The following is a 19,006-nucleotide window of genomic DNA, read 5'->3' as shown; positions in this document are numbered from 1 at the left end:
ATCTTTAAATGTTGAAAGAAGATTACAAATATTGGGTAATCATTCTCTCCTGTGTGTATCATTAGACAACCTTGCTTTGGATTATTTGTTTTGTTGGCCATTCTTAGATCAAATCGTAGGTGTTGATCAAGTTTTCTTTGCTCAGAACTTTGATTACCATATATTGACTCGCCTCTTTCTCTAAAAATAAGTTTCCTAAATCCATTTTCTGTATCTCTATGTGTACCCACTTGCTATCTACTCTCTTCCTTTGTAAACAAACAAAAACAAAAAATCAGTATTCACACTTCACACTTCATCAAGAAAAAGCTTGTTCTCTCTTCTGTTAATAAAAGTGCTATTCTCTTGCCTTCAGATTAATACCATTTACTGTTTAGGTTCTTATTGATCTTCTGGCTCCTTTTATCTTAAATCTTTGATTTTTAAGCAGATGCAGGCTAGCATACTTTTTTTTTAATAGTCAGAGTGTAATGTCCGTAGCCCTTACCATTCTGCCTTTCTCATTTTTTCCCTTTGTCGTTTTTCCAAGGGCGTAATACCCTCCTGCTATATAACACTTGGCTACTCAGGGTACCCCACTATGAGAACAATAGGCTGACCTTTTCCAGTCTACTTCAGAACATCTTTGTTCTGTACCCTGTCTCTGAGGATTTTGCCTTTGGGTCATAATCAGTTTATTAATCTTCAGAGACTTAATACTCCTTATGAGCAGATGTATATCCATTTTAACAGAAGTCTTCTGGAGAAAAGACCGTAAGAGAATGAAATTTGCTTAGTTAGTGGAAGTTACCCCACAGAAGGTAGTAAGCACACAGCCCCTCGAAGTGTTTCTGATCAGGAAGTTAAAAGATTCCTGATCCCTTCCAGTTCTGAAAAATTCATGAGTGACTCTAATGGTGGGAGTTTGAAGCACTTTGGTAAGTCAGTTCTAGTGTCTCCACACACCCTGTCTGTGACTCCATTCACCCTGCCTCCATGATACAGACGATTCTTTCCCAGTAGTTGCCACTAGCCTATCACTAAGACTGTCTAAGAGCATTTTCTTGGCAAACCACCATTCTGCATGAAAGGAGAGTCTGGGATTGGGGAAAGTGGATTTAACAGCTTATACAGCCAAAGTGTATTAATTGTGAGCTTCGCACCTTGGTAATCATTATTTATACAATAAACAAAATCACATGGTTGCTAAGCAACACCTTTCCCTCATTCTTGACCCCAGTGGATTTATGAGGTATTCGACCTCTGGACTTGAAAAATCTTAAATTCTGCTCTGCTTGCAGACATGCTTTAGTGGCCCTGGCAGCAGCAGCCTCTTATTTCTGCCCTGTCCTTACCTCCCTTGGCTTGAATCTTGCCTTCCATATCTCCATGAACCCAGCAGCCTGGGTATTCTTTCAGGATAACTAATGTCAGACTAGGTACTCTTCAGGCTCCTGTGGGGGTCCCCTGTGCACTGAAGTCTCACACCAGCAGCAGCTTCACCTAAGCATTCTAATGTGGATGCACATCTAGTCTTCCTCCAGAGGAGAGGCTTTTCCTCTGTAGAATGATGAGGGCGCAACAGATCCTGGGTCTAATGTGAATAATAATGTATTTATCTCATAACAAAATGTGACTTGTTGAAGAGTTCCACATTTGGGATATGTTTTCTGCGTGTGTAGAAATTGAGATGATTTGGAGACTGTTTATTTGCTAATAGTAAGGATTGTATTATTACTTATAGCCGCAGTCCCCAACATTTTTGGCACCAGGGACTAGCTTTGTGGAAGACAGTTTTTCCATGGATGGGGGTAGAGTGGGGGATAGTTTCAGGATGAAACTGTTCTGCCTCAGATCCTCAGGCATGCGTTAGATAGAGTGCACAACCTAGATCCCTTGCATGCACAGTTCACAATAGGGTTCACTCTCCTATAAGAATCTGATGCTGCCACTGATCTGACAGGAGGTGGAGCTCAGGTGGTACTGCTAGCTCACCAGCCCTTCACCTCCTGCTGTGTGGCCCAGTTCCTAACAGGCCACGGACTGGTAACTGTCCATGTGTCCATGGTCCGGGACTTGGGGACCTCTTCCTTTCAACTAAAAAAAAATTCTCCTTTTACTCTCATGAGAGAGTTCTTACTAAATTTAGCTCCCTTTTTCCTAGAGAATTTTTTCTCCTTCAGGTTTTTTTTTAATTGAAAGGAAGAGCTTTTTATCGAGAAAAATCAATACCTTTTAGGGTACTAAAATTGTTTTATATTCATTCCCAGTCTTTCCTAAGGCTTTGTAATCATTTGTGGTAGCCTCTAATATATAAATAAATGATAGCATTTTACCTTTCATCTTTTACCTGAATTATAACCATTTAAATAGATATGATAGCTGTTTTCTTGAGCAGTCTAGGATTTTCTGGTTCTTCTTGAACCTGGGGCTTAATAACATAATAGGCAAAGGAGAGAGAAGGAGATAGGTAGTGGAATATTAACATGAAGTGACCAAGTAATAAAAGTGGCTGTATTTTTCTGCTTAAGGAATGAATGAAGGACATATATTACAACTACGACATTCAGTCATTTCTTTTTCTTTCTAGAAGGTAGTAAATTTATAAGAGTGGTAAGCCAAGCGTGGTGGCTCATGCCTGTAATCCCAGCACTTTGGGAGGCTGAGGCAGGCGGATCATTTGAGATCAGAAGGTCAAGACCAGCCTGGCCAACATGGTGAAATTCCATCTCTACTAAAAATACAAAAATTTGCCAGGTGTGGTGGTGGGCACTTGTAATCCCAGCTACTCAGGAGGCTGAGGCAGGAGAATTGCTTAAACCTAGGAGGCAGAGGTTGCAGTGAGCTGAGATTGTATCACTGCACTCCAGCCTGGGCAACAGAGCATGACTCCGTCTCAAAAAAGAAAAAAGAAAGTGGTGGGAAGGGATGCTGGTTGCTTTAACTGTCAGGTTGGAGGAGGGAATCACTTTAAATGGACTTGGAGAAAACATAAATGGATTTCCATTTTCTTCATTACACATGTTCTCTTATTTTGTTTCCCTTCTGCCTCTTTCTGAATCTACCCTAGTTGATATATTTGCCTATGCTCCAGTTTTGTTCTCCTGAGGGCTCTTCCATCCACTGTGGCATGAAGGGTAAAAGCCACAAAGACCTTTTCTTTGGCCATGTCATCTCTTCATTCCCTGTTGGCTTACCCTGTGTGTGTTTTCTATTTGCAGGTCTGTGGCTGTCCTCTCTATTGGAAAGCCCCCATTTTCAGGGCTGCAGGGGGAGAGAAGACAGGATTTGTGACAGCACAGTCATTCATTGCCATGTGGAGAAAGTAAGTATGTGAGCAGTCTCTCTGGGGCTAGGCAGAGAATTGTGTGACCCTCATGACATGCTTTCTAAAGGTCACCTATTTTACTCATTTATACATTTTCCCTTTACTCTTTATATCAACAAGGAAAATTCAGTGATTTACAACCATTTATACCCACATGCAAGTTCATTGCCACAAGCCTTTATCTAACCTCTTTAAAAAACAGTAAAGCAGATCTGCAGAAATCTTTCTTTAAAAACTATTTGATAGTTTATTAGTTTTACTTGGTTTTTCTTGTTGTTTGTTTTTTGTTTTGTTTTGTTTTGTTTTTTTGAGACAGAATGTCACTCTTTTGCCCAGGCTAGTGTGCAGAGACCCAATCATAGCTCACTGCAGCCTCAAACTCTTGGGCTCAAGTGATCATCCTACCTCAGCCTCCTAAGTAGCTGGGACTACAGGCATGCACCACCACACCTGGCTAATTTTTTATAGAGACTGGATCTCACTCTGTTGCCCACGCTGGTCACAAACTTCTGGCCTTGAGCAGTCCTCCCAGCTTGGCTGCCCGAAGTGCTGAGATTACAGGTGTGAACCCCACACCCAGCCAATTTTACTTGTTAAATTTGGGTCTCAGGATTTGAATCTGGCAGCAGTGAAATAGAAGCAAATAAGAACTCCCCCTTAAGGGGGGGCAAATCAGATGTGTCACATGGGAAATACATTTTCATTCCCATATGATCCAATTTAGAATTATATCTAGTTGATTTATTAGAAATACTGAATTCTAATAGATTTTAATCATTAATTTTTGAAAGCTCCAGTTAAGGAACCAAAGGACTAGTTTATTTATCAAGCTTTTCCTGGATTCTAACATTCTGACAAATTTTCTTGAATTCAAACCCAACATCTTTCTTATCTCTTTTTTCTCCCTTCTTTCTTCTTTAAGAGTTATTTCTTGGTATATTTATACATCTTAGCTAAGTATCACAGCTTGCCTCTTTTAACTGATCAACACCCTTGTTATGCATGTTCTTCTCACCTTTTCTGAGCTAAATATCCTTCCTGGTAAACTATTGGGAAATGCTACTCACCTATCGTTATTATTATTTAACATCAACTTATAATAGCAGCATATTGAACAGACAGATTCTTTCTAATTTCTTCATTTCAGCTAAAAGGCCTTAATACGATAATGCTTGAGAATATAGTAGGTGATTAATAAATGTATTCCTATTTTTAAAAATCTAGCAGCAAGTCAAGTTCACCAAGTTCTTCATACATCACGTTAGAACTAAAGAGTCTATGTTGGTGGAGCATAGTCTCATAAGTGGGAACTGAACAATGAGAACACATGGACACAGGGAGGGGAATAGCATACACTGGGGCCTGTCAGGGGGTGGGGTGAGGGAAGGGAGAGCCTTAGGAAAAATAGCTAATGCATACTGGGCTGAATACCTAGGTGATGGGTTGATAGGTGCAGCACACCACCACAGCACATGTTTATCTATGTAACAGATGTGTACATCCTGTGCATGTACCTTGGAACTTAAAAATAAAAAAAAATTTTTAAAAGAGTATATGTTGGTGAATAGATCAGTAGCCGCCACCACAGTAGCTGTATTCTTTTATTCAGATGAATTGTTTAAATTTTATCTGTAAGGAAGACATTTCTGCAAAACACAAAAAGCGGGGGAGAAACATGAAGTACAAGTCTCCATTTTGGTTAACTGCAGGAAAATTGCTTATGAAGTTATATAGCATGAGCAACTATACCTAGCTTTTTTTCAACAGAAAAATTCTATGAATAGATAAGTGTGTCTCTAAATTAAAGTGTTAGTTTACAGTCGGATATTAAAATGGTTTGAGTGCCCTCTAGTGGAAACTCCTCTTTGAGCTCTTAAAATGTCTTTTAAAAGCCAGGGTGCTTTAAGGGAGCCCGGAGTGTGGCTATTTTGGGAGACTAAGCAGCTAAGCATGGTGGTGTGAGTTACCACATTGACCTTGGAGAAGACGTGCTTAGTTTTGTAATGTTTTTGTTTTTTGTTGTTTTTTTTTTTTTTTTTTTTTTTTACAAATTGTACCCTTTGCGTAAGGCAATGTGGGCTCAAGTATAGTATATTAAAACTTTCAAATACAAAAAATTGCTAACAGGTAATTACACAGAATTAAAACATTTTGGAGAATACATATATATGCTGACTTGCTCCAGTAGCTCTACATAATCTTAAAAAAAAAAAGTCAAATATAAAAGTTATAAGAATATAGGGAAATGGCTGGGCGCGGTGGCTCACACCTGTAATCCCAGCACTTTGGGAGGCCAAGGCGGGCGGATCCCGAGGTCAGGAGATCAAGACCATCCTGGCTAACACGGTGAAACCCCGTCTCTACTAAAAATACAAAAAATTAGCCAGGCGTGGTGGCGGGTGCCTGTAGTCCCAGCTACTCAGGAGGCTGAGGCAGGAGAATGGTGGGAACCCGGGAGGCGGAGCTTGCAGTGAGCCGAGATCGCACCACTGCACTCCAGCCTGGGTGACAGAGCAAGACTCTGTCTCAAAAAAAAAAAAAAAAAAGAATACAGGGAAATAATTTCTGTCATGTCAGACTGCTCATGGGGTGGAGGCCTCAGTATGTCTCCTCCAAAGGGCTCTGTTCCACTTCCTTTCCCTGTGCCACTGCCCATTTCATGTCTATACTCTGACATATATTTTTCTTATAGTCAGGACATTTTTAGGAGAAAGACATTGCTCCATAGCATTTCTTTTTGAGGTCCTAGAGTATCAGCTTTTGGGCAGAACTCATCTCAAATGGAATCAATAATATTGCTTCAGCTTTATTATGCTTTACTTTCTTTTACCTTTTCATATCAATGTGTCATTTGTCCATTAAGAAAATAACATTTTGTCCTAAAAGTTCTGAAAGATGCTAGTTTAGAATAGCTATGCTTACCTTCATTCTTTAGCTTTCATGACTTTTATCATCTTTTCTCCTGCCATAGAGTTGACCAGCCAGTAACATTGACAGAAAATTGTAATTCACCTTTTCTTTCTATTTCATAGCAAAAGACTATTTCTGATTTCACTTTGTCCTCTCAGAGTAGCTCTCATCTGTCATGTCTCTGCTGTTTTTATATCTTACTATTCTGTTTTATATATATATAAGTAGTTCTTTTGAAAGACCTCACTGTTTTTCTATTGTGATCATCTCACCCATTTTCTAATCCTGAGAGGTGGCTCCTATTAGCATCTATTGCATGAATCTTTTTCTGAAACATGTATTTATTTAACTTTAGGAGCCTTAAGCATGTTGAGGAATGGTAAGGAGAATAAGTATAAAAATCATACTATAGCTCTAATAAGCACAAATGAAGTATACATCTGTTTGATCAAAAACATTTTCTTATTTTTCTTCCTTAATCACTTGTTGAATGCTAACTATATGCCAGGTATTGTGTCTGGCCTTGAGGGTGGTTGGGATACAAAGAAAGTAAGACACAGTTTTATACCCTGTAAGGAGCTTACAGTCTAGTGAAAGAGTTACACCAAGCCATGTGTGCTGGCTTGCACCTGTAATCCTAGCTACTTAGGAGGCTAAGGTGGGAGGATCACTTGAGCCCAGGAGTTTGAGGCTGCAGTGAGCTGTGATCATGAGACTGCACCACAGCCTTGACAACAGAATGAGACCCTGTCTCCAAAAAAAGAAAAAAAAAAAAGGCAAGGATGTGAAAATGGCCAAGAAGACACAGCCAGGAAGAGCCTCCCTTTCCTACCAAGAGAAACCAAAATATTGAGTAAACCAGCATACTTTGAACAGATCTTTTAAGAGAAAGCACTGAGAGTCAGTGGAGAGATGATGCAGTCACTGGGGCTGAAGAGGGAGGAAACTGAGCACCCTGCATGGGCTCTGAATGGCTCCTAAGGAAGGGGTGAAAGAAGTCACTGCAGAGCAGACCATTCTCACTGAGGACCTCTGGGATTCTAGCTGCAAGACATCCCACAGCTACCATGGACATTTGAGTTGGCAGGGAAGACTGCTTGGAGAGCTGGCAGAGACAGAGCTCAAGGCTATACAGAGTCCATGGGGTTTTGCATGGGAACAGCTGCAACAAAACACAACCGTAGGCACCTATCCCCCAATGCTCTCCATATTCCTCTAAGAGGCTCTAACCTTTGTTGACTGCCAGACCTGGAGAGAGCAGGGCTGTCTTTCCCACAGGACCAGGGCACATCTGATCCATGCATTCCCAGCCCCTCCCAGGGCTCCCGTCTGGCTGCTCCCATAGGAGCGGACACACAGCACGCCTCCACTCCCCTGCGAGAGCGCTTTTGCCAGTGGCCCCCAATGGAGTGGTTTTACTGGTGACCTGGGAGCACCTTGGCTCACCCAGGACAGCTGGCGCTCAACCCCAAGGAGCCAGAGAGCTAAGCTACAGGCCTGGTCCCAGGCCCCCAGGGTTAGAGCACACAGTCTAGGAGTGCCAAGCTGAGACTTGTGGTTGGAACTCAAGTGGAGGAAGAGCCCTCACTCTCAGAGCACTGGGAAGAGTAAGGTATGGATTAATGGGCTGTCACAGGAACTGGGCCGCAGCCTCTCCCCAGGGGAGCCTAGCAGTCTGGAACACCTAATAGCCCAGTGATCTGGGTGTAGAAGTCTTGTGACAAACTAGCTGGTTGGGCCAAATTCTGGGCAGTAACCAGGAGACCTGTCAAGGAAGCACAAGCTGGGCAGTTCTCACTGCCATCTGCTGGCCAAAAAAACCTAGGCTGTGGGCACCACACCAGCTGCACAGCCAAGGCAGCATCACCCTACCCAGGGATCCCTCGCCCTTGACCTACTGCATGAATAGACCACCCACAGACATAACCCCTAACCTGCAGTCTACCTGGCAGCCTTTATTGTTAAATGCCATCTCCTGGGTTACAGCTTGAATTATACCACCAAAAAAATCCAGCATGAATTGCCTGAGAAAACCCAGTACAGGATTCTGACCACAAATAAAGATCCCATTCAGGCCAGGCACAGTGACTCATACCTATAATCCCAGCACTTTGGGAGGCCGAGGCAGTAAGATTGCATGAGCCCAGGAGTTCAAGACCAGCCTAGGCAACATGGCAAGACTCTGTGTCTACAAAAAAATTAGCCAGGCGTGATGGTATGCACCTGTGGTCCCAGCTGCTTGGGAGGATGAGGCAGGAGGATCACTTGAGCCCGGAAGGTTGAGGCTGCAGTGAGCTGTGTTCACGCCATTGTTCTCCAGCCTTGGTGACAGAGCCAGACTTTGTCTCAAGAAAGACAGAAAACTGTAATCCCAGCATGTTGGGAGGCCAAGGCGGGTGGATCACCTGAGGTCAGGAGTTCGAGACCAGCCTGGCCAATATGGTGAAACCCCATCTCTACTAAAAATATAAAAAATTAGCCAGGCATGGTGGTGGGCACCTATAATCCCAGCTACTCCGGAGGCTGAGGCGGGAGAATCGTTTGAACCTGGGAGGCGGAGGTTGCAGTGAGCCGAGGTTGCGCCGTTGCGCTCCAGCCTAGGCAACAAGAGTGAAACTCTGTCTGAAAAAAAAACCAGAAAAGATCCCATACAGAGCCTTGGCCCTCTGAAAGCATCCAGAAATAAAGCCAATTGGCTATGCTCAGCTTACACCACAGTGATACCCTCAAGGGAAATAAAGTAAAAACAAAAAAGCTCCATTCAAAGGACAAAGGACAGCAACATCAAAAGATAAAGGAACTTCTGCCCTCACAGATGATAAAGAACCAGCATAAGAACTCTGACAATTCTAAAACCCAGAGTGTGTTCTTACCCCCAAATGATCTCACTAGCTCCCCAGCAATGGTTATTAACCAAATTAAAGCAGCTGAAATGACAGAATTCAGGATGGTAAGAAAGCTCAATGAAATACAGGAGGAAGTTGAAACTCAATCCAGGGAAAACAGTAAAATGATCCAAGAGTTGAAAGATGACACAGCCATTTTAAGAAAGAACCAAATTGAACTTCTAAAATTGAAAAATTTACTACGGGAATTCCATAATACAACTAGAAGCATTAGTAACAACAGATCAATCTGAGGAAAGAGTCTCAGAGCTCAAAGACCACTCCTTTGAATCAATGCAGGCCGACAAAAATAAAAAAGAATTTTAAAAAATGAAAACTCTCAGAAATATAGGATTATGTAAAGAGACCAAACCTATAACTCATTGGCATTCCTGAGAGAGAGGGAGCGAGAGTACACAACTTGGAAAACATGAGGATATAGTCCACAGAAATTTCCCCAATCTTGCTCAAGAGGTGGACATGGCTGAACTCCATGGAGCAGTTTGGAGATTTCTCAAAGAACTAAGAGTTTACTTTTCAATCCAGTAGTTCCATTACTGGGTATATACCCAAAGAAAAATAAGTCATTCTACCAAAAAGACTCATGCACCCATATGTTCATTGAAGCACTCTTCACAATTGCAAAGACATGGAATCAACATACATGCCCATTAATGGTGGACTGGATAAAGAAAATGTGGTACAGGTACACCATGGACTACTAAGCAGCCATAAAAAAGAATGAAATCTTGTTCTTTGTAGCAACATGGATGCAGCTGGAGACCATTATCCTAAGCAAATTAGCAGAAACAGAAAACCAAATACCACATGTTCTCACTTATAAGTGGGAGCTAAACATCAAGTATACATGGACATAAAGATGAGAACAGGCCGGGCGTGGTGGCTCACGCCTGTAATCCCAGCACTTTCGGAGGCTGAGGTGGGCAGATCACGAGATCAGGAGATGGAGACCATCCTGGCTAACACAGTGAAACCCTGTCTCTACTAAAAATACAAAAAAAAAATTAGCCAGGCGTGGTGGCAGGTGCCTGTAGTCCCAGCTACTTGGGAGGCTGAGGCAGGAGAATGGCGTGAACCCAGAAGGCAGAGCTTGCAGTGAGCTGAGATTGCGCCACTGCACACCAGCCTAGGCAACAGAGCGAGACTCCATCTCAAAAAAAAAAAAAAATTGAGAACAGTAGACACTGGGGAATACAAGAAAGAAAGGGTAGAGATGGAGGGAGCAAGGGCTGAAAAAAATACCTATTGATACTATGCTCACTACCTGAGAGATGGACTCGTTCATACTCCAGACCTCTACATCACTCAGTATACCTTTGTAACAAACCCTTACATGTACCCCTGAACCTATAATAAAAGTTGAAAAAAAAAAAGTTATTCCAATAAGGTTATGCTACTATGGAACAGCCATGACAGAAATAACAAGCACATGGAAGGACACAGGAGGCCACTGAGATTTCCTGGAAGGTGAAGTAAGGGAAAAGGGTATTGTGGTAAGGACGGTAGCATTTACAAATGCCTGGTGTGAGAAGGCATGGAACATTTGTGCAACCACAAGTGCAGGAATGGTAAGAGAAGGGGACATTAGCAGGTGGGATCAGATTCTGGAGGCCCTTCTATGTCAGGTCAAGAAGCTGGGACTTTAGGCCGGGCGCCATGGCTCAAGCCTGTAATCCCAGCACTTTGGGAAGCCGAGGCAGGCGGATCACAAGGTCAGGAGATCAAGAACATCCTGGCCAACATGGTGAAACTTCCGTCTCTACTAAAAATACAAAAACTAGCCAGGCGTGGTGGCATGCACCTATAGTCCCGGCTACTCTGGAGGCTGAGGCAGGAGAATTGGTTGAATCCAGGAGGCGGAGGCTGCAATGAGCCGAGATTGTGCCACTGCATTCCAGCCTGGGCGACGAGCAAAACTCCGTCTCAAAAAAAAAAAAAAAAAAAAGGCTGAGACTTTAGCCTACTTGACAGAAGAATTTTAACTTGGACAATGACGTGATCAAATGTGTTACTCAGAAATATGAAGCAACAAACGAGCATAAGCATGGATATTGGCAGTGGGAGACAGAAAGGGGCAAATTTGGTAGAAATGAAACATGGTAGTTGATAGGTGTGGGGGTGAAAGGAAGGGAGAAGTTCATGACGACTCCCAAGTTTCTAGCTTGAACCATTGGATGCTTGGAATACTAGATGAGGTTACTGGAGTCCTGAGGAATGCTTCCTGAAAATGTTTTAGACAGCTTTTCCTTCCTTTCTGTTTCCATTTTACCATCAAGGTCAAGGCATTATTACTTCATGCTGAGACCACTGGAAGGGAAGAGGGTCTAATAGACTGCAGTACTCATCCAACCTTACATCATAGATGGCTCATCATTCTAAAACATCCTTTGATTATATAAATTCCTTACTTGATTGTTGATCTGAGTGGCCTTAAGATCAAACTGAAATTACTAACTATTGATGTTATTGTCATTGTTTGTTCAGAGGAACTAATCTTCCTAAGCAGTTGTTTCTTTTATAGGTTGCTGAATAACCATCATGATGATGCCTCTAAATTCATCTGTCTTCTAGCAAAGCCCAACAGCAACTCTCTAGAACAGGAGGATTTCATCCCTCTACTTCAGGTAATTTTTGTCTCTTTTTGAAAATGGGTTCTAATTTTGGAGTTTCAGCAGTTTTGTTTAAAATTTACAACTATAACTTGTCAATTGAGCTACACAAATCTAGATATCAGATTTCTAGAAGAGTGGTTTTCAAACTTGTTTTAGCAGTAAGATCCTCTCGTTAAATGAAATCTCGTTAAATGACATCCAAAACAGAACCCATAGTAGTAGAAGAGCTACTGCTTCAGGGCTACTCCCACTGAAGCAGAGGAGAGGGGCTACTCATCCTCCTCCTTGCCCACTCACAGCAATCACTGAAGCACCTTCTGAAATGATAGAAAGGAAGAAGATAACTTCTCTGTTAGCATAGAACATAGCTAAGAACTTGGTAGAAAGAAAGAAAAGGTCATGATATAACCAGAATCACTCTCATGAACGCTGGGGTCTTCACTCACAGCCTCTTGACCCTTTATTTAAGTACAGGTTTTAAATGCTTGGTTTCCTGATTCTTCAACCGAAGATATATTTGAAACAGAAAATTAGAATAGGAGAAGGGAGAGAGGATAACTAGAATCAAGGGCACAGAAAGCTGCAAAAACATTCGCCACCAGACTACAAAAGTAGTGAGGAGAGTAAGAAACACTAAGAGAAAAAAAAAGACACAAAAGCTCTAAATGTACTCTAGTCTGGGAGTAATTTAGGATAATGGCAGTAGTCCCAATCCCATTACCAGATTTCAGCTGAGATTAGTAATTTATTTTAGCAGCGTAGACTCTGTATGTACTTAGCTAGAAAACTCACTTATAGGGAGCAGCTTTCACTTATGGAACAAGATAAAACAATGGCACTGTACTTCTCATTTTTCCTTTTCTGTGTATGAAATTTTAAACTCTGTGTGTTGTGTATCCATATATTATACGTGTAAAAAAAGGATAAGTCTCAGACCTGAATAAACCTCAGATCTATCAGAAGTATAAGTTTCTGGATTTGAATTTCTAACTTTAGCCCTCATTTACCAGGTTGGTGGATATTTTTAACCTCAGACCTTCCTGAGGTTTCTCAGCCCAGAGCTGTGCCACGGTTCTGAGGTCTTACACGGTACCAAAGCATTAGGGTTGGGAGTTACTGCTGAGACATCAGCCATCTTTGGCTAGAAGATTCCCTTCAGATCCAGAGGTCTTTGCTGCTTCTGTGTCATGTGTCAAGCCCCAGAACCTTTGGTGAAGATACCCATGGCCCGTCTGCCTAGATGCACACACAGCTGTTTTCTTTTGAGGTTTTAGCTGCCTCCCTAGGGTGTTGCCAGGCAGCAGGGTCTCTTTGCTCCTATCACCAACAGACTTCTCTTTTTCCTGACACTAAGAGGTCTTCTACTCTGCAGAAATCTCCTGCTGCCATGTTCCTTTATGCTTCCCTATCTCTGCCTTCAATTCTCCTTCCTTGTATTGTCTGCTTCTCTTTTAAGTAGGGGTGAGCTCCCTACTCACTACTTCAGGGCAGAGAAGAGAAGTGACCTCAAAATTTTCATGGCTTTTATGGCACTGTGTATTGTAGGCTTAAATGCAGGGTCCACGGTCATTTGGCCTAGTTGACCTTTGTTAAGGTTTTAGAGAGAAAGAGATGTCCAACAGAAAGAGCCCACTTGGGGAGTGTTTCTATATAGGCTTTCCCATGGGAATCAGTTACATATCAGTATTGCACCTGTTTCTACTATAGCATTCTTCATAGCCTGAGATATTGCTTGTTAATATTCTTGTTTTCATATCTAAGTATTTGGTTTTTCTAAGCAGATCACAAATTCTTTGAAACTAAGATAAGCTTTTCCTGCCTGTTGAATGTGCATCATTGTTTTAGGTGTTACAGTACATCTTTGTTAGCTCTTAGTATGGATACCTAAAGAAGGGCATAAAATACACGGAAATAGTTGAGGTTTTTTAAAGTTGTATTCATGGCTGCCATGTTTTGTTGTTGTTGTTTGTTTTTTTGGAGACGGAGTCTTGCTCTTGTCGCCCAGGCTGGAGTGCAATTGTGTGATCTCGGCTCACTGCAACCTCTGCCTCCCGGGTTCAATTGATTGTCCTGCCTCAGCCTCCCAAGTAGCTGGGATTACAGGCACCTGCCACCACACCCGGCTAATTTTTGTGTTTTTAATAGAGACGGGGTTTCACCATGTTGGCCAACTGGTCTCGAACCCCTGACCTCTGGTGATCTGCCTGCCTCGGCCTCCCAAAGTGCTGGGATTACAAGCGTGAGCCACCATGCCTGGCCGTGCCATGATTTTTTAAAAAGATTTTTGCTGAAATACACTCACACAAAACACCCAAATCACAAGTGTATTAGTCAATGAATTTTTACAATGTGGGCATATCCATTTAACTGGCACACAGATCCAAAAACAGTATTGCCAGACCTGCAAAGCCCGTCATGCTCCATCCCAGTCACTGCCACCCAACAATAACCACTACCCTGACTAATAACACCATAGTACATAGATTTTTAATTATAGTAACAGTTTTCCATGTTTAAAATATGAAGTTTGGTTCTGATTTTATTTTATGTTCAGGGCCCTTGGGCTTGTCTAATTTGCATCATGGCTTTGATTATCCTTAGACTCATCTGCTACATGGTTTTGTTCCCCCCCAAAAAATACTCATAAAAATGAAGATTCTTAATAGTTTTTGGCATTTAATTAAGACGATTTTACCTGATAATATCCAACATTAAATACTGCTGTTTTGTGAAATCTCAAATCTTCAATATTTGAACTGCATTGTAATAAAACATTAGGTTTTATTACCAGTTCTCGATCTGCTCTCCATCCTCCCTCTCTCAATCCATTCTTGGCCTTGCTCTGACCCTACAAAGTGCGTCTTTGGGGCTCTCTTGCTGACTAGCTTTTGGTTGGATCTGGGCAATGGGAAGCATTGCCAGTAAATGGGAGGACAGAGGAAAGAAAAGTTGGCATTTCTTCCCTGCTCTCTGCCTGGGCACAGTAAGTATATCTCTCTACAATACAGCTTCTGCTAGACAGCCCCTTGTCCATGGTCCTAGTGCCTACTAGGCTCTCCTCCTCCCCTTGTTCCTTTGGCCCTCAGGACTGTAACAGTATCCTCCTGTCAGTAGTCTCTGGGTGCCTCATTATTCCCTTGTTTGCTCCCTTCATCCTGCCCACAACTCTACATGTAATATTTTCATCAAAGCTTCATACAGTGAATTATTTTTCCTGTGGGGACCCTACCCTGACTGATGCAATTCTGAATTTTATCAGAGCTTTAATAAAAGCTTTGACAGGAATGTAAATTAAGTTTAGACTAAGAAAATTAGAAACAGACAACAACAAAATCATAATTACGAGTTAATAGACATTTACACTTCCCTTAAATCTAAGGAGACATCTTATTTTTATTTAAGAAGTGGACTTGTGGAGTCTTCTGGTAAAAGTGACAAATTAAATAGAGACATTATCCTCCCATTCTTTCCCAAGCCCATCTGAAGTTATAGAAATTAAAAAGGATTAAACCCATGGAATCCAATGTAATGGTAGAGAAAATCAATGTACAAGAAATCTTAACATATTTCTTTAAGATAGAAAGTGACCACATGTCTTTTGTGGGACTGTGGATGAAGCTGGAGGCCATTATCCTTAGCAAACTAATGCAGGAACAGAAAACCAAATACCGCATGTTCTCACTTATAAGTGGGAGCTAAATGGTGAGAACTTATGAACACAAACAAGGAAACAACAGACACTGCGGTCTACTTGAGGGTGGAAGGTGGGAAGAGGGAGAGGAGCAGAAAAGATAACTATTGGGTACTGGGCTTAATACCTGTACCTGTGGTGAAATAATCTGTACCAAAAGCCCTGTGACATGAGTTTACCCATGTAACAAACCTTCACATTTACTCCCAAACCTAAAATAAAAGTTTAAAAAAGATTCTGTGATCTTAAAATTGTAAATAAATAGTTCAATAATAAATGGATTTATATGGACGAAAAAAAATAAGTGACCAAAAGTAGGCTAAGAACACCACAACCCAGAATCAGGAGCTGTGTGTGGGCTGCAGTGGAGAAGTGAGCGCCTGTGTTCATCAAGGCCCAGAGCAGCTGTAAATTCAGGGCTGGCTGACCCAATGAGAGATAATGGAAATGGAGATTCATTGAAGGTCAGTATACACAACAATCACTAGTTGACTCCTTTCCTGGTTCACAAATGTAAAGTGCAGCCTGACATTTATTCACAAGCATAAACATACTAACAAGACAATAATGCATGCTAAGGCTTCTAATGTGACAGCCACAGATTAAAGTTCTCCTTATTTGTGTTTATTCTGGCAGTTGGAGATCCAGGGAGGTCTCACAGTTTACTCTAAAATAATGCCTGTCAATCAGCACACCCACCCTAAATGCACAGAACCCCGAGGCAGATTTGGTACTCAAGAAAGATACCTGTTGAAAAATAGACCTACTTATATTTCCACAGAGGAAAATTATATCAACTACCTTGTCCTTCTTAAACATGAATGGACAACCAGGTATAGGAGGAAAATGATCATCATTAAAGAAAAATAAAGGTTAAAAAAACACGTACACAGAAAATGTAGCCCAGAAAAGAAACAAAACTAATTCAGGAAACACAAAAAATGAGATTTTTTTGGCGGGGGGGGAATAAACATGGTGTTTTATTTTCTGGATTATAAAGTGAACAAATACTTAGATACTAGTATTTCTTTACCCAATGCTTTTTATTTCTAAGCACTGTTATTTTTAAAATGTGAATTATGCAATTTCCCCCTACACACATACTTCACGATTTTTTTTTTTTTTTTTAGTTGGAGTCTCGCCCTGTCGCCAGGCTGGAGTGCGGTGGCACGATCTTGGCTCACTGCAGCCTCCGCCTCCCGGGTTCAAGCAGTTCTGCCTCAGCGTCCCAAGTAGCTGGGATTACAGGCATGCGCCACCACACCCAGCTAATTTTTGTATTTTTAGTAGAGATGGGGTTTCATCATGTCGGCCAGGATGGTCTGGATCTCTTGACCTTGTGATCTGCCTGCCTCGGCCTCCCAAAGTGCTGGGATTACAGGCATGAGCCACCGCGCCCAGCCTACTTCACAACTCTTAACACTATTCTATGTGGAATACAAAATGCCTTTTTATCTGAATTAACATGCATTTAAAAAAATTTAGTATATGTGAAAATAAAGGAATTATAAATCAGTAGAAAAGATGTTCAGGTAAAGGCATCATCAGTCAGCTCAGTAGATGTTGTCTACATTTATTTTCTACCTTTGTAAAACAAGAACCTGCTAACAGTCTTAGGTAAATGGTAAAATAACATATTTTTGCCCTGATGCCATTAGTCACAATGCCATGAGATAACTGCTGTGTGTTTAGTCTCCATTTCCTGTTTGCAATGAAATGCATTAATTCAGTTTTCTACTCACTATACAATTAGGTTGTAGGGATATAGATATCTCATTTGAGTTAGAATCTGAGTTTTTTATCTTTAGATCTAAAAATTTAATCTGAAAATAGTAAAAGCAGAAAACACTGATTTAAAACCTTAAATGCTACTGCTCAGTGCATGTAATAAAGTTAATGTTTATAAATATTTCAATATTTTAAAGTATATTTACTTAACTTCAAGAATCTTGACTTTCCTTGCTACAAGGCTTTTTTCCTCAAAGATTCCTTTTAGGCCTACTTTGGTGTTCAGGATCTCCAGTTATAAATGTAGAAGAGATGAGTGTGCCAGATAAAATTAAAAAGCCAGACATACTATCAAGCTGCGTAAAGAGAAACATGAAATACAAATGGATCACAGACCTGAGTCTGTTGTGTTAGTGAAAGGAATCAACATCTTTACATTGCTCAATTTTTTGGTCAACTCTAAGAGTTTAGTTGCTACCTCAGGTCCACAGGCAGGACTTCCTCCAACCCTCTTATCCCGTTACTCTCCGAGGTGCCATAATGCAAATGCTTAAGGCACAAAATGTAAATGTGAAGACACAGCTCTTTCTGGATACAGAGACTAGTTTAGTTTGGAGATTACAGGTCTTATCATGCCTCATTCTCTGCATTCACTGACCATGCTGCTCAAATCTTCACAGAGTGGGTCTTTCTCTGCAGTACTATATCCACACGAGCCAACTGCTGTATTTAACACCTGCCTGCCAATGGACAAAGTACTTGATACGGAAGTTGTTCATAAGGAGCTTACTAACTGTGGTTTGCACCCTAAGACTCTGGAGCAACTTAGAGAAATACCACTACTTGGGAAATCATCTTTACGGAATGTGGTGATGAGAATTTTTTAAAAACAAATTGCACATACTGATAAAAGATTGGGGAGAAGAAACAAATCTGTGCAGAAGAATTGCAAACAGTTTAGTAGACACTGCAGTCTTAAAGAGGGGAGTGTAAATCACCATTCCTTAAGAGTAGGCTATGCATAGTGATTTCAGGGTGTGGGGAGTAACTTTACAGTGGAGGAGCCTGACAGATACTACCTCAGCCTGACGATCAAGGCCAACATTAGCAGTCATCAATCATGTTGACAGTATGTACCTTTGGCAAGATACGGTGCAAAGGGCATGTTACTTCTGTGGCCTTTCTCCCAAAAATCCATAAACCCAGTCTAATCATGAGGAAAACATCAGGCAGATTCCGGTAATGAAATATCCTACATAATACCTGACTAGTACTCATCAGAACTGTCAAGGTCATCAAAAGTAAGGAAAGTCTAAGAAACTGTCACAGCCAAAAGAAGTCTAAGGAGACATAACTAAATAGAAAGTGATGACCTGGATAGAACACTGGAACAGAAAGAAGACATCAGGTAAAAATTAAGGAAATGTGAATAAAGTATGGACTTTAATAATAATGTGTCAATATCGGTTTAATTTTAACAAGTGGACCATATAGTAAATGTAAGGTGTTAATAATTGGGGAATCTGGGTGCAGGGTATATGGGAACTCTCAGTGCTGTTTTCTTAATTATTTTTATAAACCTAAAACTATTATAAAAAAGTTATTTTTAAAAGTTCTATATTAAGGAAGGTTATATAAAGTAAGAACCATAAAACAAAACCTTTATCTTACACCGTATATAAAAATCAACTGAAAATGGATTAAAGACTTAAATGTAAGATCTGAAACTGTAAAGAAAACATAGGGGTAAGGCTGCGTGACACTGGTCTTGGCATTGATTTTTTTTGGATATGAACCCAAAAGCACAAAGGAAAAAACAGACAAATGGAATTGCATCAAAGTAAAAAACTTC

At 41.1% G+C, this 19,006-nt stretch overlaps 1 protein-coding gene across 3 annotated transcripts in view; it reads left to right on the top strand.

Annotated features, from left to right (window-relative positions):
• The window catches only part of PPP2R3A (protein phosphatase 2 regulatory subunit B''alpha), a 220,530-nt gene that overhangs the window by 73,945 nt on the left and 127,579 nt on the right, over nucleotides 1-19,006 (top strand). For all 3 annotated transcript variants that reach the window (XM_058433343.1, XM_032143604.2, XM_058433344.1), the window contains 2 exons: nucleotides 3,201-3,304; nucleotides 11,645-11,747. In XM_058433343.1, coding sequence (XP_058289326.1) covers nucleotides 3,201-3,304; nucleotides 11,645-11,747 — 207 coding nt within the window. The remainder of the gene's footprint in view (nucleotides 1-3,200; nucleotides 3,305-11,644; nucleotides 11,748-19,006) is intronic.

The sequence above is a fragment of the Hylobates moloch genome, unplaced genomic scaffold (assembly GCF_009828535.3).
Source record: "Hylobates moloch isolate HMO894 unplaced genomic scaffold, HMol_V3 SCAFFOLD_22, whole genome shotgun sequence".
Lineage (NCBI taxonomy): Eukaryota > Metazoa > Chordata > Mammalia > Primates > Hylobatidae > Hylobates > Hylobates moloch.
The sequence above is the reverse complement of the archived record's forward strand: the minus strand, read 5'-3'. Positions and strand labels throughout refer to the sequence as shown.